The 15508-nt window shown below is 48.1% G+C and overlaps 1 protein-coding gene across 4 annotated transcripts; it reads right to left on the reverse strand.

Moving 5' to 3' along the window:
* Window positions 1-796: 796 nt before the first annotated feature.
* On the reverse strand, window positions 797-4875 carry LOC146257949 (extracellular calcium-sensing receptor-like). 4 transcript variants are annotated; one of them, XM_084674112.1, is made up of 5 exons: window positions 4609-4875; window positions 3219-3968; window positions 2523-2765; window positions 1980-2100; window positions 797-1710 (listed from the first exon to the last, which is right to left on the reverse strand). In XM_084674112.1, exons 1-5 carry the CDS (start codon window positions 4858-4860, stop codon window positions 797-799), a joined length of 2280 nt encoding a protein of 759 aa, XP_084530238.1. In that variant the 5' UTR covers window positions 4861-4875. The 4 variants fall into 4 exon arrangements, with proteins under 4 accessions (XP_084530238.1, XP_084530239.1, XP_084530236.1 ...); XM_084674113.1 differs by having other exon boundaries at window positions 2538-2785; window positions 3251-3968; window positions 4606-4875; XM_084674110.1 differs by having other exon boundaries at window positions 2538-2765; window positions 4606-4875.
* Between the last annotated feature and the right edge of the window lie 10633 nt (window positions 4876-15508).

The raw sequence follows: 15508 nt of genomic DNA on the forward strand, positions 1-15508 counted from the left end.
TGCGTGTTTTGTTTGTTTAACTTTATAACCTCCAAACATCTTGTTTAACCTGCAAGAGGTTTCATGGGGTGTTATGGGGCTACTTACACTGTCACGTTACCAAAGGACAAACGCAGACAAAACTGATTTCACTGTACTGTATATATTTTAAGTTATATTAATCATTGATGAATATTGCACAGATTAAAAAGTATACTACATTTGTGGATTGTTTAACGCTAAGGCTAAAGTAATCTTGTTACCTACATTGCATGCTAAAAATGACAAAAAATACAGGTTGTTGATATTGCAGAAAACATTGCCACATCTAGTCATTTCACAGTTTTAGTTTGCTAGCTAAACCTGAAAAAGAGCTATAGCTTAGCTGCAGAACAACAGGGTGATATCACAGATATAGCTTGACCCAGCCATGTTTCCTGCAGGATCAACACCCTAGTTGTTTTAGCTAGCTGTGTATAGTAGGTGGCAAAATGGCTTAGGGTTTAACTTTCAAAGTGGTCACTGCATATAACAACCAGGAGTGCAGGACAGCAGACTGAATTAACAGCCAATACAGTACAGTCATTGCCGAGTGGTCGTTGCTAACAGACACACTGGTTTGTATGATATGCTAGTTAGCCACAATAATAATAAAATACTATAAATGAATATATATATATATTTATATATATATATAAATTACATAGAAGTAAATAATTTTTTTAACAGTACAACTTTCAGGAATGAGATGCACATTTTGACACTTTTCATGTCTATGCAAAAACTGCCATGACCTGACTCATGACATCATCAGTATTCAGAAAGACTGAGATTGCACTTTTCCCATCATGTGTTTCTTTGTGTTTAGTTCGGGTTTCAGTATAATAATGTAACATTTAGGGGAAAATATACAAAGAAGTAAAGCAAAACTGGAGGCCAGGATGGCAAAGATCTCCACAGCTACTGTGAACTTCCCAGGAGAGCTGACATAAGCTGGGATAAAGGTGATCCAGACAGCACAGAATATCAACATGCTGAAGGTGATGAACTTGGCTTCATTGAAGTTATCTGGCAGCTTTCGGGCCAGGAAAGCCAGGACAAAGCACAAGAGAGCCAGGAGTCCTATATACCCCAGCACAGCCCAGAAGCCCACAGCAGAACCTAAGGCACATTCTAGAATGATCCTGTCATTATAGTGTTCCATGTTCTTAAAGGGGAAAGGAGGGGAGATTGTTAACCACAGCACACAGATCAGGACCTGGATAAGAGTGAAAGCCAGGACACTGAGTCTCTGCTGTGGAGGCCCAAACCATTTCATGACATCACTTCCTGGAAGTGTGGCCCTGAAGGCCATCAGCACCACTATAGTCTTCCCCAGGACACAAGAGATGCAGAGGACAAAGGTGATCCCAAACGCCGTGTGGCGCAGCATACAGGACCACTCAGAGGGCCGGCCGATGAAGGTGAGAGAACACAGGAAACACAGAGTTAGGGAGAAGAGGAGCAGGAAGCTGAGCTCTGAGTTGTTGGCCCTGACGATCGGCGTTTCTTTTTTAATCAAAAACAGAACGGCCACTAGTGAAGTAAGGAAAACCCCAAACAGAGCGAAAAACACGAGAACTATTCCCATAACTTCAGAGAACGACAGAAACTCAACAGCTTTCAGTACACATTTGTCTCTGCTCGGATTGGACCAATACTCCCCAGGACAACGTTCGCAGTTGTTAGAATCTGAAAATAAATCGGGATTAGTAAGATTAGGAGAGCAGCAATCATACAGGAAGTGGGGAACGTTTAGAGGCTCAGCACCAAGACCAGCCACTGAACCCTAAGAAACCTCATCAGAACGCACACGGACGACGTGATGACTGTTTGGTAGAGACTGAGGACTGAGTCGGACTTGAAGTTGCCTATCTGCTTGTGTGTGGTTAAAGTCTCCACTGTTAGCTGTTTGGTGTTGCTCCAGTTCAGAGAGAAGTGGACCTGAGTGTGTGTATCACCTGTGTGGTTGCTGATCTCTCCCTCTGCACATGGGAGGCAGTCGTAGCAGCACACAGGCTTTCCTTTCTGCACGGCCTTACGAGTTCCGGGGGGACATCTCTCACTGCACACAGACACAGGCTGGAGGAGAGACAGACAGGGTTTGGTCAACGGGGAGGCTTAGACTGTGGTCACTGTGGCCCGGACTCTGTGTTATCCAGCGATAATATGCTGCACTGTTGAGGTTGACTGGAGGTCAAGCATTTAACAACTCTGTGACTGTACATACACTACTGTGCAAAAGCCTCCCACTTTTGTTTAACATGGAAATCGTCTTAAATATTTATTATTTTTACCTCTGGATATGTGCAGCAGTTTAAAAGGACAATGTTGAGAAACGTTTTGTTTACTCTTTTCATTTCTTTATAAAATCAAAAGAAAAAACGTCAATTATCTTTTATTTGTACCAAATACAATTTCACAGTACTGTATATGAATGAAAATCGAACTAACTAAATATCTAAAACACACAAAAAAAATGTAATTTAAGTGCTTTTGATGACAAACATGAACCGAACCTGTGTCTCTCCTCCAGGCCACATGATGTCCTCGGTCCTGAGGACAAAGTTTTGTCCAGCAGGCAGCGAGGCGTCGTAGTAACCGACGGGTCTGAAGACTATTCCCCCGTCCAGAGCTTGCTGCCAGTTCACCACCTCATAGCGGGCCGTGGCAGCACCCGTCTGGTCGAACCACACCTGGTCTCTGTTCCTCACCGTGAAGTTCACCCTCCTCAGTGACTCCACCACCTCGCAAACAGAGACCACAGCTGGATGATATCATCTGGTTGTTTATTGTTAATAGTTGTTTGGTTTGTTAATGATGGGTTAGGGTTTACAACTACTGTGTAGGGTTAGGGTTTACGACAACTGTGTTGTGACTTCTGATATCTTTAAAGTGGGAATTACTTTTGCAAAAGTGACATCAATTGAAACTTCTGAGTTCTGTATGCAGTTTTATGTATTTGCATATCGCTTTGGATAAAAAATCGTCTGCCAAATAATTGATCATTAACAGGAATAAATGAGTGAAAGTTGGATAAAAGCCGAAACAAAATAAATCACAGATTTAGACATGAACTAGGTGAGGAGCTGAACCCTGTTTGAGCTGAACCTTGTTTGAGCTGAACCTTGTTTGAGCTGAACCTTGTTTGAGCTGAACTCTGTTTGAGCTGAACTCTGTTTGAGCTGAGCCCTGTTCACCTGCCATGGCTGGATCACGACGTCCTTGTCACAGCCCTGTCGGGAGGAGCAGTCCAGCAGACTGTGGAGGGAATGAGCCACAGCATAGATGGCCTTGTAGATGTTACTGGAGTACCTCAGCTCCTCCACGTCATCGTTATAGCCCTTCAGCTCCATCAGATCCTCGTTCCCGCTGCAGGGCGCCTCCATGTTGCCCCCATCTGCCCCCGCACACGGGAACAGCATCTCCCAGAAGTCCTTAATGACAAACTCGGCAAAGCCGCTGATGTCGGCTTTCTGAACGGCGAACCCCAGGGATCCGCCCAGCACGGAGAAGCTGGTGGGGGTGACCAGGCTGTTGGCCGTGATCCAGGCCTCCACGCCCACAAACTGTAGGCCAGAGATGTTCTGTAGGATCAGCTGCTCCAGGAGGTTGTTCATCTCCACGTGGGCCAGGAACCCCACCACCACCCTGGCCGAGCCCCTCCGCATCACCTCCACCACCTTCAGCAGCTGAGCCGGCTCGTTGCGGTCGAACTTCTCGGTGTACTCCACACACACCCCCTCCTCCCGGGCGGCCGCCAGGAAGATGGCCATGCCGTTGTTGCCGTAGTCGCTGTCGCTGTTGACCGCCCCCACCCAGGTCCAGCCGAAGTGCTTCACCAGCTGGGCCAGGGCTCTGCTCTGGTAGAGGTCACTGGCGATGGTCCTGAAGAAGGAGGGGTACTCCTTTCTGCTGCTCAGACACTCACAGGTAGCAGAATGGCTGATCTGAAACACAGAGAGAGCGGGAGAGCAGAGAGAGGGAAGAAAGAAAGAGGAGTGACAGAGACAGAAAGAGGAAAGAGAAAAAGACAGAAAAAGAGGAAAGAGAGATAAAGGAAGATCGTGTTTATTGTCTAATTCATTTAAGTGATATTTGCCATGATTTCTTGGTTTTCACCCAACAGTGCAGACAAGTAGAATATATTATACAAGATAGATATAAGACCATTTAAATACAACCTACATATAACTGCCTGAGCAATAAAGGAGGGTGTTTGGGTTTAGAGTCTTGAGCACAAGGAAGCAAACATGAAAACAGGAATGAACATGAATCCTCAACTACAATATGAATGAACATGAATTCTAACATTAACATGAACCCACCACTGCTAAGATGACGATATAGATGCAGTTTTTATTTGACTAAACTGTTTTGTATTTAAATGTTGACCGGAATGTGGAGCACTCCTTCTCAGGTCGTTTTCTATGTTTATGTTGAACACTGATAGTGTTTTCTTTTTGTAAAAATCTCCCCCCTGCAAACCAAATCTACCTACGGGTATATATGAAGTAACCTGAACCTGATCCTTGACCACAATATGACTGAACATGACTGCTCCACACAGCACCTGTGGGATCTTACTACTGGTATTTGGAATGGTCCGGTCGTGCGTGACAGGACAATAGTGGAGGAGGACTCAGACTCCCCGATGATGGCGTGGACAGCTGATTGGCCGGAGCAGTTCCGTCCAGAGGTCCTCTCCCCTCCGTTCATCAAAGCCATGGCCGCTCTCATCGAGGACAGCGTCGAGCCACAGTTGTCATAGATACGGTATCCGATGGAGACGTTTGGCAGCAGAGCATCGCTCTGGTTGATCTCCTCGATGGCGAAGATCATAGTTTGGGCGAAGCGGAATTCTCGGAGGTTGACTCTGGGAGAGGGAGTTTTATAAACACGGTTTAGAAAGATGTCAGACAATACTGTGAGTGAATCCCAGACTTTTTTTTTTTTACTGTTTCACTTGTTAAAATTACACAGACAGGTTCCAATGTTGAGACTTACACAGAGCAGGTGATTGGCTGTGGGGTGTCTGTGAAGGAGAGGGGGGGCTCGGTGATCTTGCTGTGAATGGAGAAAGCTCCTCCGATGGTCACGTCTCCTTCCTTGGTCAGCAGGGGAAAAACTGGGCTCCCCAGCATCCTGCACACAGGCTCCTCCCCCTGCCCCCTGCAGCCTCCCACCGCCAGCAGCACCAGCAGCAGCACCAGCATCACACACACACACAGGTGGCTGCCACCCTGACCGGACTCATCCTTCTCTTCAGCAACAGCTTTTATGAGCCTTTGATTGACTGCAGGGCAAGTGTTTGCCAATAGGACACAGACTCTGAGGCGTTGGCCAATAGGAGACAGGCAGGGAGGCGCATGGCACATGCTAGGGAATGAGGTGGCACAACAGAGTTGCTTTGACAACAGGCTGGACAGACATCATTAATCATTCTCTAACTACACTTAGGCCAGGAGAGTGACACCCTGAATCCCAGCTGGTGTGGATAGACAGTACCTGAGGTTGAGACAGGGATTAGAGGCTGTGGTTAATCTTCAGGTCACCCGAGATGAAGGGATCTCCCTCTGATGCCAGCGGTAAAGCAGGCTTCTGCTTTTGACCACACAGATCTGGAAGCAAGCATGTTTCTAGTGTGTACATGTTCGTCTGTGAGGACAGAGCAGACCAGCCCTCTACAGGGTCTGGGGTATGAGGACAGAGCAGACCAATACAGGGTCTGGGGTATGAGGACAGAGCAGGCCAGCCCTCTACAGGGTCTGGGGTATGAGGACAGAGCAGCCCTCTACAGGGTCTGGGGTATGAGGACAGAGCAGCCCTCTACAGGGTCTGGGGTATGAGGACAGAGCAGGCCAGCCCTCTACAGGGTCTGGGGTATGAGGACAGAGCAGCCCTCTACAGGGTCTGGGGTATGAGGACAGAGCAGCCCTCTACAGGGTCTGGGGTATGAGGACAGAGCAGGCCTACCCTCTACAGGGTCTGGGGTATAAGGACAGAGCAGACCAGCCCTCTACAGGGTCTGGGGTATGAGGACAGAGCAGCCCTCTACAGGGTCTGGGGTATGAGGACAGAGCAGCCCTCTACAGGGTCTGGGGTATGAGGACAGAGCAGCCCTCTACAGGGTCTGGGGTATGAGGACAGAGCAGGCCTACCCTCTACAGGGTCTGGGGTATGAGGACAGAGCAGCCCTCTACAGGGTCTGGGGTATGAGGACAGAGCAGGACTACCCTGTACAGGGTCTGGGGTATGAGGACAGAGCAGACCAGCCCTCTACAGGGTCTGGGGTATGAGGACAGAGCAGCCCTCTACAGGGTCTGGGGTATGAGGACAGAGCAGGCCTACCCTCTACAGGGTCTGGGGTATGAGGACAGAGCAGGCCAACCCTCTACAGGGTCTGGGGTATGAGGACAGAGCAGGCCTACCCTCTACAGGGTCTGGGGTATGAGGACAGAGCAGGCCCACCCTCTACAGGGTCTGGGGTATGAGGACAGAGCAGCCCTCTACAGGGTCTGGGGTATGAGGACAGAGCAGCCCTCTACAGGGTCTGGGGTATGAGGACAGAGCAGGCCAGCCCTCTACAGGGTCTGGGGTATGAGGACAGAGCAGCCCTCTACAGGGTCTGGGGTATGAGGACAGAGCAGCCCTCTACAGGGTCTGGGGTATGAGGACAGAGCAGCCCTCTACAGGGTCTGGGGTATGAGGACGGAGCAGCCCTCTACAGGGTCTGGGGTATGAGGACAGAGCAGCCCTCTACAGGGTCTGGGGTATGAGGACAGAGCAGCCCTCTACAGGGTCTGGGGTATGAGGACAGAGCAGCCCTCTACAGGGTCTGGGGTATGAGGACAGAGCAGCCCTCTACAGGGTCTGGGGTATAAGGACAGAGCAGCCCTCTACAGGGTCTGGGGTATGAGGACAGAGCAGCCCTCTACAGGGTCTGGGGTATGAGGACAGAGCAGCCCTCTACAGGGTCTGGGGTATGAGGACAGAGCAGACCAGCCCTCTACAGGGTCTGGGGTATGAGGACAGAGCAGCCCTCTACAGGGTCTGGGGTATAAGGACAGAGCAGCCCTCTACAGGGTCTGGGGTATGAGGACAGAGCAGGCCTACCCTCTACAGGGTCTGGGGTATGAGGACAGAGCAGGCCCACCCTCTACAGGGTCTGGGGTATAAAGACAGAGCAGGCCCACCCTCTACAGGGTCTGGGGTATGAGGACAGAGCAGGCCTACCCTCTACAGGGTCTGGGGTATGAGGACAGAGCAGACCCACCCTCTACAGGGTCTGGGGTATGAGGACAGAGCAGCCCTCTACAGGGTCTGGGGTATGAGGACAGAGCAGCCCTCTACAGGGTCTGGGGTATGAGGACAGAGCAGGCCTACCCTCTACAGGGTCTGGGGTATGAGGACGGAGCAGGCCCACCCTCTACAGGGTCTGGGGTATAAAGACAGAGCAGGCCCACCCTCTACAGGGTCTGGGGTATGAGGACAGAGCAGCCCTCTACAGGGTCTGGGGTATGAGGACAGAGCAGGCCTACCCTCTACAGGGTCTGGGGTATGAGGACAGAGCAGACCTCTACAGGGTCTGGGGTATGAGGACAGAGCAGCCCTCTACAGGGTCTGGGGTATGAGGACAGAGCAGACCAGCCCTCTACAGGGTCTGGGGTATGAGGACAGAGCAGACCAGCCCTCTACAGGGTCTGGGGTATGAGGACAGAGCAGCCCTCTACAGGGTCTGGGGTATGAGGACAGAGCAGCCCTCTACAGGGTCTGGGGTATGAGGACAGAGCAGCCCTCTACAGGGTCTGGGGTATGAGGACAGAGCAGGACTACCCTCTACAGGGTCTGGGGTATAAGGACAGAGCAGGCCCACCCTCTACAGGGTCTGGGGTATGAGGACAGAGCAGGACTACCCTGTACAGGGTGAACAGGTAGACTGTAAGGGACTCAGGACTGTAGACAATTGACATCATTGTAACCCTCTCATGCTTGTATCCGAGTGTGTGTGTCAGGGTTTGTTGTTCTGTGTTACTGAGTCTTGACTACACCAAATGTTGTGTGCTACAATATGTCTGTGTGTGATTTCTTTTCACATGTTTAGCTGTTCAGCTGACCTGGCACATCGCATTACCCACAGTGGATTGTGTATTACCTTAAAATCCACATCACTCCAAACTGTTTATAAGCCAGTGAGCATCTGGATGTGTGTATTAAACGTACACTTTTGACAGTCGCACTAAATAAACAATTAATTCATTCTGCCTGATTAAACGAGCCACTGAACCGTACAATATTCCAGGTTGTGTTATTGTTATTTTCCAGCCCTGCGGTCGTTTAATGACGCTCTGATTCGCCTCTTAGGCCAGCTTTAATTAGAAGATGTTGTTTGTGGGAAGCCTGTGAGATGTATTTCTGGCTGAGTGCTCCTCTGAGGTCTAGTGTCAGAGGAGGGAGCTTAGATCAGGGGCTCTCCTGACAGGTAGCAGGGCTGTTATGGAAGAATTTGAGTGGCACTGTGTAGATCTGAATAGTCAAGGGATGTGGTTTCAATACAATTTATTTAGATTATACAATTACATTGGATTAAACAAAGCTTTGCTGATCAGTCATTACGAAGGGTGCGCTAGTCACAAATTATTCGCAAGAGTGATAGAGAACTATCACACATGCACTGCCTTATATAAACTTTAGATCAAATGGCATTCTATAAGGTCAATCAATCAATGTAGCAAACTCTGTGATTGGCTAACAGCTTGAAACAATACATCTCCATACCAAGTGTCCCAAAGTTCTTTGATGTCACAGCTCTCTCCAGATAGTAGATAATAAAACCACGGGAGTTGACCAATCACATGGTCCACTGTCCTTTGTGTGACCATCTACAAACAAGAATTCCATTAACAAAAAGAAACAGAACCCAGACCTTCTAGCCAAAGTTCAGCACCCATACCCCAAGAGCCTCTGGATCTTATTTAGGCATCTTAAAACAACACCATAAATACCTTAAGACAATCTGAGTGTCCCTTCTACAAGGTAAACCACATCACAGAACCTCAGTTTCTGTCTATGACAAAGGAACTTACTTTCTACCGCTTAAAGAAACGTAGATTTTGTAACTATGTCAAAAATTGCCATTACAGGGCTGGGAGGCTGGATACAGGGGGGCAGGAGGCTGGATACAGGGGGCAGCAGGCTGGATACAGGGGGGCAGCAGGCTGGATACAGGGGGGCGGGGAGGCTGGATACAGGGGCCAGGAGGCTGGATACAGGGGCCAGGAGGCTGGATACAGGGGGCAGCAGGCTGGATACAGGGGGGCAGCAGGCTGGATACAGGGGGGCGGGGAGGCTGGATACAGGGGGGCAGGAGGCTGGATACAGGGGCCAGGAGGCTGGATACAGGGGGCAGCAGGCTGGATACAGGGGGCAGCAGGCTGGATACAGGGGGCAGCAGGCTGGATACAGGGGGGCAGGAGGCTGGATACAGGGGGGCGGGGCCTCTCCTGGACTCCCGCCCAACCTCCCCTCACCTCCAGGCTCTTCCCATTGATGCATGGCCTCCATGGCCTCCTTCCTGAACAGCCCCATAGCCTCCCTCCTGAACAACCCCTGGCCTTCCTTAACTGAAACCTACCACCACATACACACATGCTTAGTGTATACAAACACACACCCTAAGTGTACATGCTCACACACACACACATACACACATCGGCACACATACACACTGTGTCCACACTCACATACACACTTAGTGTAGGTACAAACACACACACACACACGTGTACACACGCAGGTACACACTGAAACACACACACAAGACGTTCACTAACACACTTAAGATACACTCAATCATACACACACCACTCTGCTAACCCCTGGAGAAAGCTCTCTATCAAACCTGACAGAACACATTCAACATAAAAACATGTTTTGAATGATTGTATTACCTCCTCAAAGGTAGTCCGCCCTAATAGATTAGATCCAAAATAAAAACATGTTTTGAATGATCATATTACCTCCTAAAACTTTTCCTGCCCTAATAGAATAAATGGATAATTAAAAACATGTTTTTTTGGGGGGAGGTGCCTTAAAAACATGTTTTTAACTATATTCACTCCTCAAACGTATGTTGCCCTACTAGAATACATACAAAACAAAAACATGTTTTGAATGATCAGATTACTTCCTCACTTCATCAGCAGTTAGTTGTTTTACTTTGTTTTTAACTACGTTTAGTTGTGTCCTGTGTTTGTAGGCATTAACCACTGTGGTTTTGTTCAAAACCGTTTAAGGCCTGGATGGTCTGATGCACTTACTATACCACTGTATGTACATTTGGATGAAAGCATCTGCTAAATGTTTACATATCAATGTAGTCTGGGCTTGGCCACTAGTTAACTGTTCTAAAGGGGTTTTATCCTATTGACCTCAGCATCTCAGTTAATTGTGCATTTCCCAGAGCTACTACTATACAAAAAGAATGGATGCGTAATGTAATGTACTCACTTAACAGCCTTAACAGACTTGTTTCCAGTACAGAGGGAAGTTTTATTTTTGCAATATCTTGATCTACAGTCAGAAGTTCTACCACTGAGCTAATCTATCTACTATTACAAAGATGGTCAGGGTTTTACATGTTTGCCCTCAGCTGTACAACAAATCCTGACATCATACGAGGAACACAGGGCCCTAACACATGGACTCTAGCGCCCCCTGGTGGCCTTTTGTTTTACATGATTTTCTTTAACTCCATCAGTCACTGGAAACAGACGCTTATCATGTAACATAAACACATTCAGCTATATTTGTTCCAAATAGAAAGTCCCTCATCCATCACTCAATTATCCTCATATAGAGTCTACATCAGGTTTCAGTTATTGTGTAAGACCGGCCAAGCCAGAAACATCTGGGGATGGGGCTGAATCAGGGGTAGAGCAATTGACTGCACATCAAGAGGTCACAGGTTCAAATCTCCCCACCCATGGTTTGGATGACAGTGTCTGCTAAATGTACACGTTCTATTAGTTTATTTCCTGTTCCTGCGACGTGGGGCGGCTTGACGTACATGTACAACCCTGAAGAGATGTGAGCAGTACCTTACACCTCGTCCAGAACCGTGGGGCAGTACCTTACACCTCGTCCAGAACCGTGGGGCAGTACCTTACACCTTGTCCAGAACCGTGGGGTAGTACCTTACACCTCGTCCAGAACCGTGGGGCAGTACCTTACACCTCGTCCAGAAGCACTCCGGGGAGTCCCACAGGGTAGCCTAGTATTTGTAGACTGTTTTCCAAAGACATTGATATGGCTTTAGTACAACCCATCTTCACACCCACAGTTTAGTTTCAGAAAAGACACCCTACGCCTACACCTCGGCCACAGGACAGCCATGTTAGCTTGAATCCACATTTCTGCGATGAAAAACTCTTTGAACTTTGTCTTCTGCTTGTTTAATGTTGAATATTGAAAGACCCTTCACGTAGGCCTACACTATCCATCTCAACATTCAGCCTTTTCTCTAAGCTGTTATTCTCTAAATATCTTATGTCTTACATCTAATAAAAGTCAACAAAGAAGGCTCCCACTGCCTTCATAGTTCATATTTTGTAATCATGTTTTGGTAATGAAGGAGGCTGTCCTTTGGGAGGGTTTTGCCCACCTGTTGTCGCTTAATCACATCTTTATGCCTTGGAAATTAATTAAAGTTACACGCCACACCTGGTGAATTTCTTTTCATGGCCCCGAGTGTTGATGTCATCATCCGGGAAGGAAACACGAACATGTCTCTGCTTGCCCGGGCCGCTCCTTCGTTTGGGCAGAGACTCTGGGGCAAATGGTAAATTGGCAGGTTTGTGGCGTCATCTCTCCGCCAATACCGGTCCCTCCGTGCCATTCTTAATCGCTTCACCTAGCCTTTGTTACACCTGAGTGCGCACTGCAGTTTGTGGTTCATTAAAAAAGAGCTTGAGGCTAATCCTGAGACCCAGCAGAGGCACACAGGTGATTTGGCGGGTATTCAAGTTCACAAACAACCCGTCTCTTCTCTTGTCTCGAGGGGGGAACACACCTAATTGTTTTTCAGCGGATACTTTGATACTTTACAACTGTCAAAGCAACTCCTCACAAGTAGGCCATGAACTGTGATATCCTGGAGTACGGTCTTTAGGTTCATGCCTACCTTTAAAATGTCAATTTTTTTCCCTTTATAGTGAAATGTAGAGTAGACCATTAATCTTCTTTTCAGTTATGTAGGGCCTACCAGGGCTGGACTGGGATAGGCCCACCTCAACCGGTCGGACGCCAACCACCAGTACACATCCTTGCGGTAATTTTTGGGCCAGCCCAGAGTCAGTATGGAAAATGAACAGCTGTGGTGCTTTATGGGCCGGTCGTTGGCCAATTTTAAGTAAAAATAAAAAATCATATTATATCAGCCCCAAGTGTGTCGGCACACCGGGCATTTGCCCGCTATGCCAGATTACTGTAGCCTAACTATAACTAAGATTACCAGACGTGTAACCTAACTAGGCCAGTAACAAACTACAGTGCTTGAATCCATTGCAGCTGGGGCCGTTAAAAAAAAAGTTTAAACTCATCAAACATCCAAACATTTGGAGAAAGACAACATTTTTCATGGGTGGGGAGAGGGCTGGGAAGTCTGGGCCTCCCTGCTTAGGTCGCTGCCCCCGCGACCCGATCCCCGGACAAGCGGTAGATGATGGATGGATGGATGGATGGTATACTACATTGAAAGGAACTGTTCAAATCCATTGATCACTATGCGATCGATCATTAGAAGGGAGGAGAGGATGGGAGATATAGACGGTTTACCAGCTCAAAAGAAAAAAAATACTTCCACAATGCAATAGCCTACTCGAGATTAGCCCGTGTATATTTCTTTTTTGTCCGTAGATGTAAATGGAACTAAACTTTTATGATCTGTCAGGCTAGTTGAAGAAGATAGGCCGCCTAATTGATTTACCAAATGCAACTTTTGTTTTACATGCGATACTACTCGTAACCCGCCATCCACACTTCGAACTGAAGTCCCAATGTTACAGTAATAGCCTTTATATAAAACCACAATAGACATTGTCAAACCAGTATGATATTATCCATTGCCTATCAGGCTACACACTGCCTGTCTTGTCATTCCGAAATATGTTAGGCTAAGCATCAACATGTCACATGAAGTCGCTTGCCTAGTCCAGAATGTCCAAACTAATTACACTTGGCTCTCATTTTTACAATAGACAGACTGTGTCTTGGCTATAAATGAAGAACCTACATGTTTTTCCAGGATAACTAGATCTAATTAGACCAAGATGTCCCTGTGTGTTTAGGCCTGTACTTTTGACTGGGGACAACAAAGTGATAAATCAGCCGATTAAGTTGATAATTTCAGGCTACTTAACTGCAGTCCTTTGGCCAATCAATTACATTTTGCTAAATGATTGAAATACAACACAACACGTTTGAAGGGAACCGGCTGCTGGTTAGACTTTGTCCGACTTGAGACGGCACCGAGACTAGAGCTGTGTCTACTACCGCGCACTTGTGCACTTCGAGCACTTCGAGCACTGACTTTCAGTACTTAGGGCGCTTCACTCACAAAACCAGCAGTGTAAAAAAAACAGTGTACAACGATGGACACTACTCACCGTAAACGGATGGCATCTTGGCTACGTAGCGGAAGAGGAGGAGCCTTTTCGGCAGCTTTTTCCACTTGAGGTGGAGAAGCGCGTTCGTTTTGGCAGGTTTTCCGGGTGTCGCGAGCAGATTTGCGTCCGTCACTTCCGCCAAGTGTTTAACGTAAGTGTTCCATTTCAGACAGCACTTATCAGCGACGGAGTGCACTGAATATGTAAGTGCACTGTTTTGCAGTGCACTGTATTGTAGTGTGCTTCGTAAAGTGCGCGGTAGTAGACACAGCCTAGGTCACTGTGACGTATCCATCAAAGTACCGTGAGATCGATTTGAGAACAGCCGGATGTGTGCCGAGCAGATTTTCTCAAGAGCAACTGCACGGGTTCTAATGACGACACAGCTATTTCATTAATTGGACAGACTCACACACGACAATTTTGACACGTGTTTTGTATTTATTTTTGACACCTTCAGTTTCGCCAATGCTCAAATCCGGACCCAAGAGTACAATTTAATAAATAGCCTCTTTGCCTTTGACAGACTGCGATAGCCTACTATTGTTGAATAAAGGGTTTTAGTCCGCCTCTTCACTAATAGAAAAACTACGTTTAGTTGAGTTCTGGCTGTATTATCCAATCTGCAGATTGGAGATTTTAACAGAGCCCAAAACATAAAATGACAAATTTCTGTGTACTGGTTCGTGCAAGTTCTAATGCGAAAACAATTAAATTCGCGACGATGCTTGTCAGCGATAAAGTAAGCCGCTTGATCGGCCATGACTGACGTCAACGCAGCAAACCATGAGAAGCAGCAATGTCCGACGGAGCCACGGGCCGGCGAGAGTTTGCGCTTGCAGTGGGGGATGAGTTAAAAACAGCTCCGTAATGTCAGACTAAAACCTTTTCATCAACAAATATTTTAATTCAATTAAACAGTTTGGTCCGCATTTGAGCATTGGCGAAACTGAAGGTGTCAGAATAAATACAAAGACGCTCTTGAGAAAATGCGCTCGGCTACACCGACGGCTGTTCCTGTCTAATATGGGGAGAACTGCCACTCTCGGGAAATTTCCGGGTTCTGAACTGGTCGCAGTTCCACTCAAATTCCATTTGAGGACACTAACGAACGAGTGCAGAATGAATGGAGGTCTATGGAGCTATACCCCTCAAAATCGACTTTTCTCACTTGACACAGGTCTAAAAGCATCAGTTTAATTAATTTATTATAGTTAATATATAATAATGTTATCTGTGCTCCCTTTTGTTGGCGTGTCTGCCTATCTACATGTCTGTCTGCCCGTAGGACTGCCTGTTGAACTGCATGTGCCTGCCTGCCTGCCTGTCTCACTGTCTGCCTGGGTGCCTGCCTGTCTCGCTGTCTGCCTGGGTGCCTGCCTGTCTCGCTGTCTGTCTGGGTGCCTGCCTGTCTCGCTGTCTGTCTGGGTGCCTGCTTGTCTCACTGTCAGCCTGGGTTCCTGCCTGTCTCGCTGTCTGCCTGGGTGCCTGCCTGCCTGTCTTGCTGTCTGCCTGGGTGCCTGCCTGTCTCGCTGTCTGCCTGGGTGCCTGCCTGCCTGTCTTGCTGTCTGCCTGGGTAACTGCCTGTCTCGCTGTCTGCCTGGGTGCCTGCCTGCCTGTCTTGCTGTCTGCCTGGGTGCCTGCCTGTCTTGCTGTCTGCCTGGGTGCCTGCCTGCCTGTCTCGCTGTCTGCCTGCCTGCCTGTCTCGCTGTCTGCCTGGGTGCCTGCCTGCCTGTCTCGCTGTCTGCCTGGGTGCCTGCCTGCCTGTCTCGCTGTCTGCCTGGGTGCCTGCCTGCCTGTCTTGCTGTCTGCCTGGGTGCCTGCCT

This window comes from Hypomesus nipponensis, chromosome 15 (assembly GCF_054491055.1).
Source record: "Hypomesus nipponensis isolate SF chromosome 15, ASM5449105v1, whole genome shotgun sequence".
NCBI classification, from domain to species: domain Eukaryota; kingdom Metazoa; phylum Chordata; class Actinopteri; order Osmeriformes; family Osmeridae; genus Hypomesus; species Hypomesus nipponensis.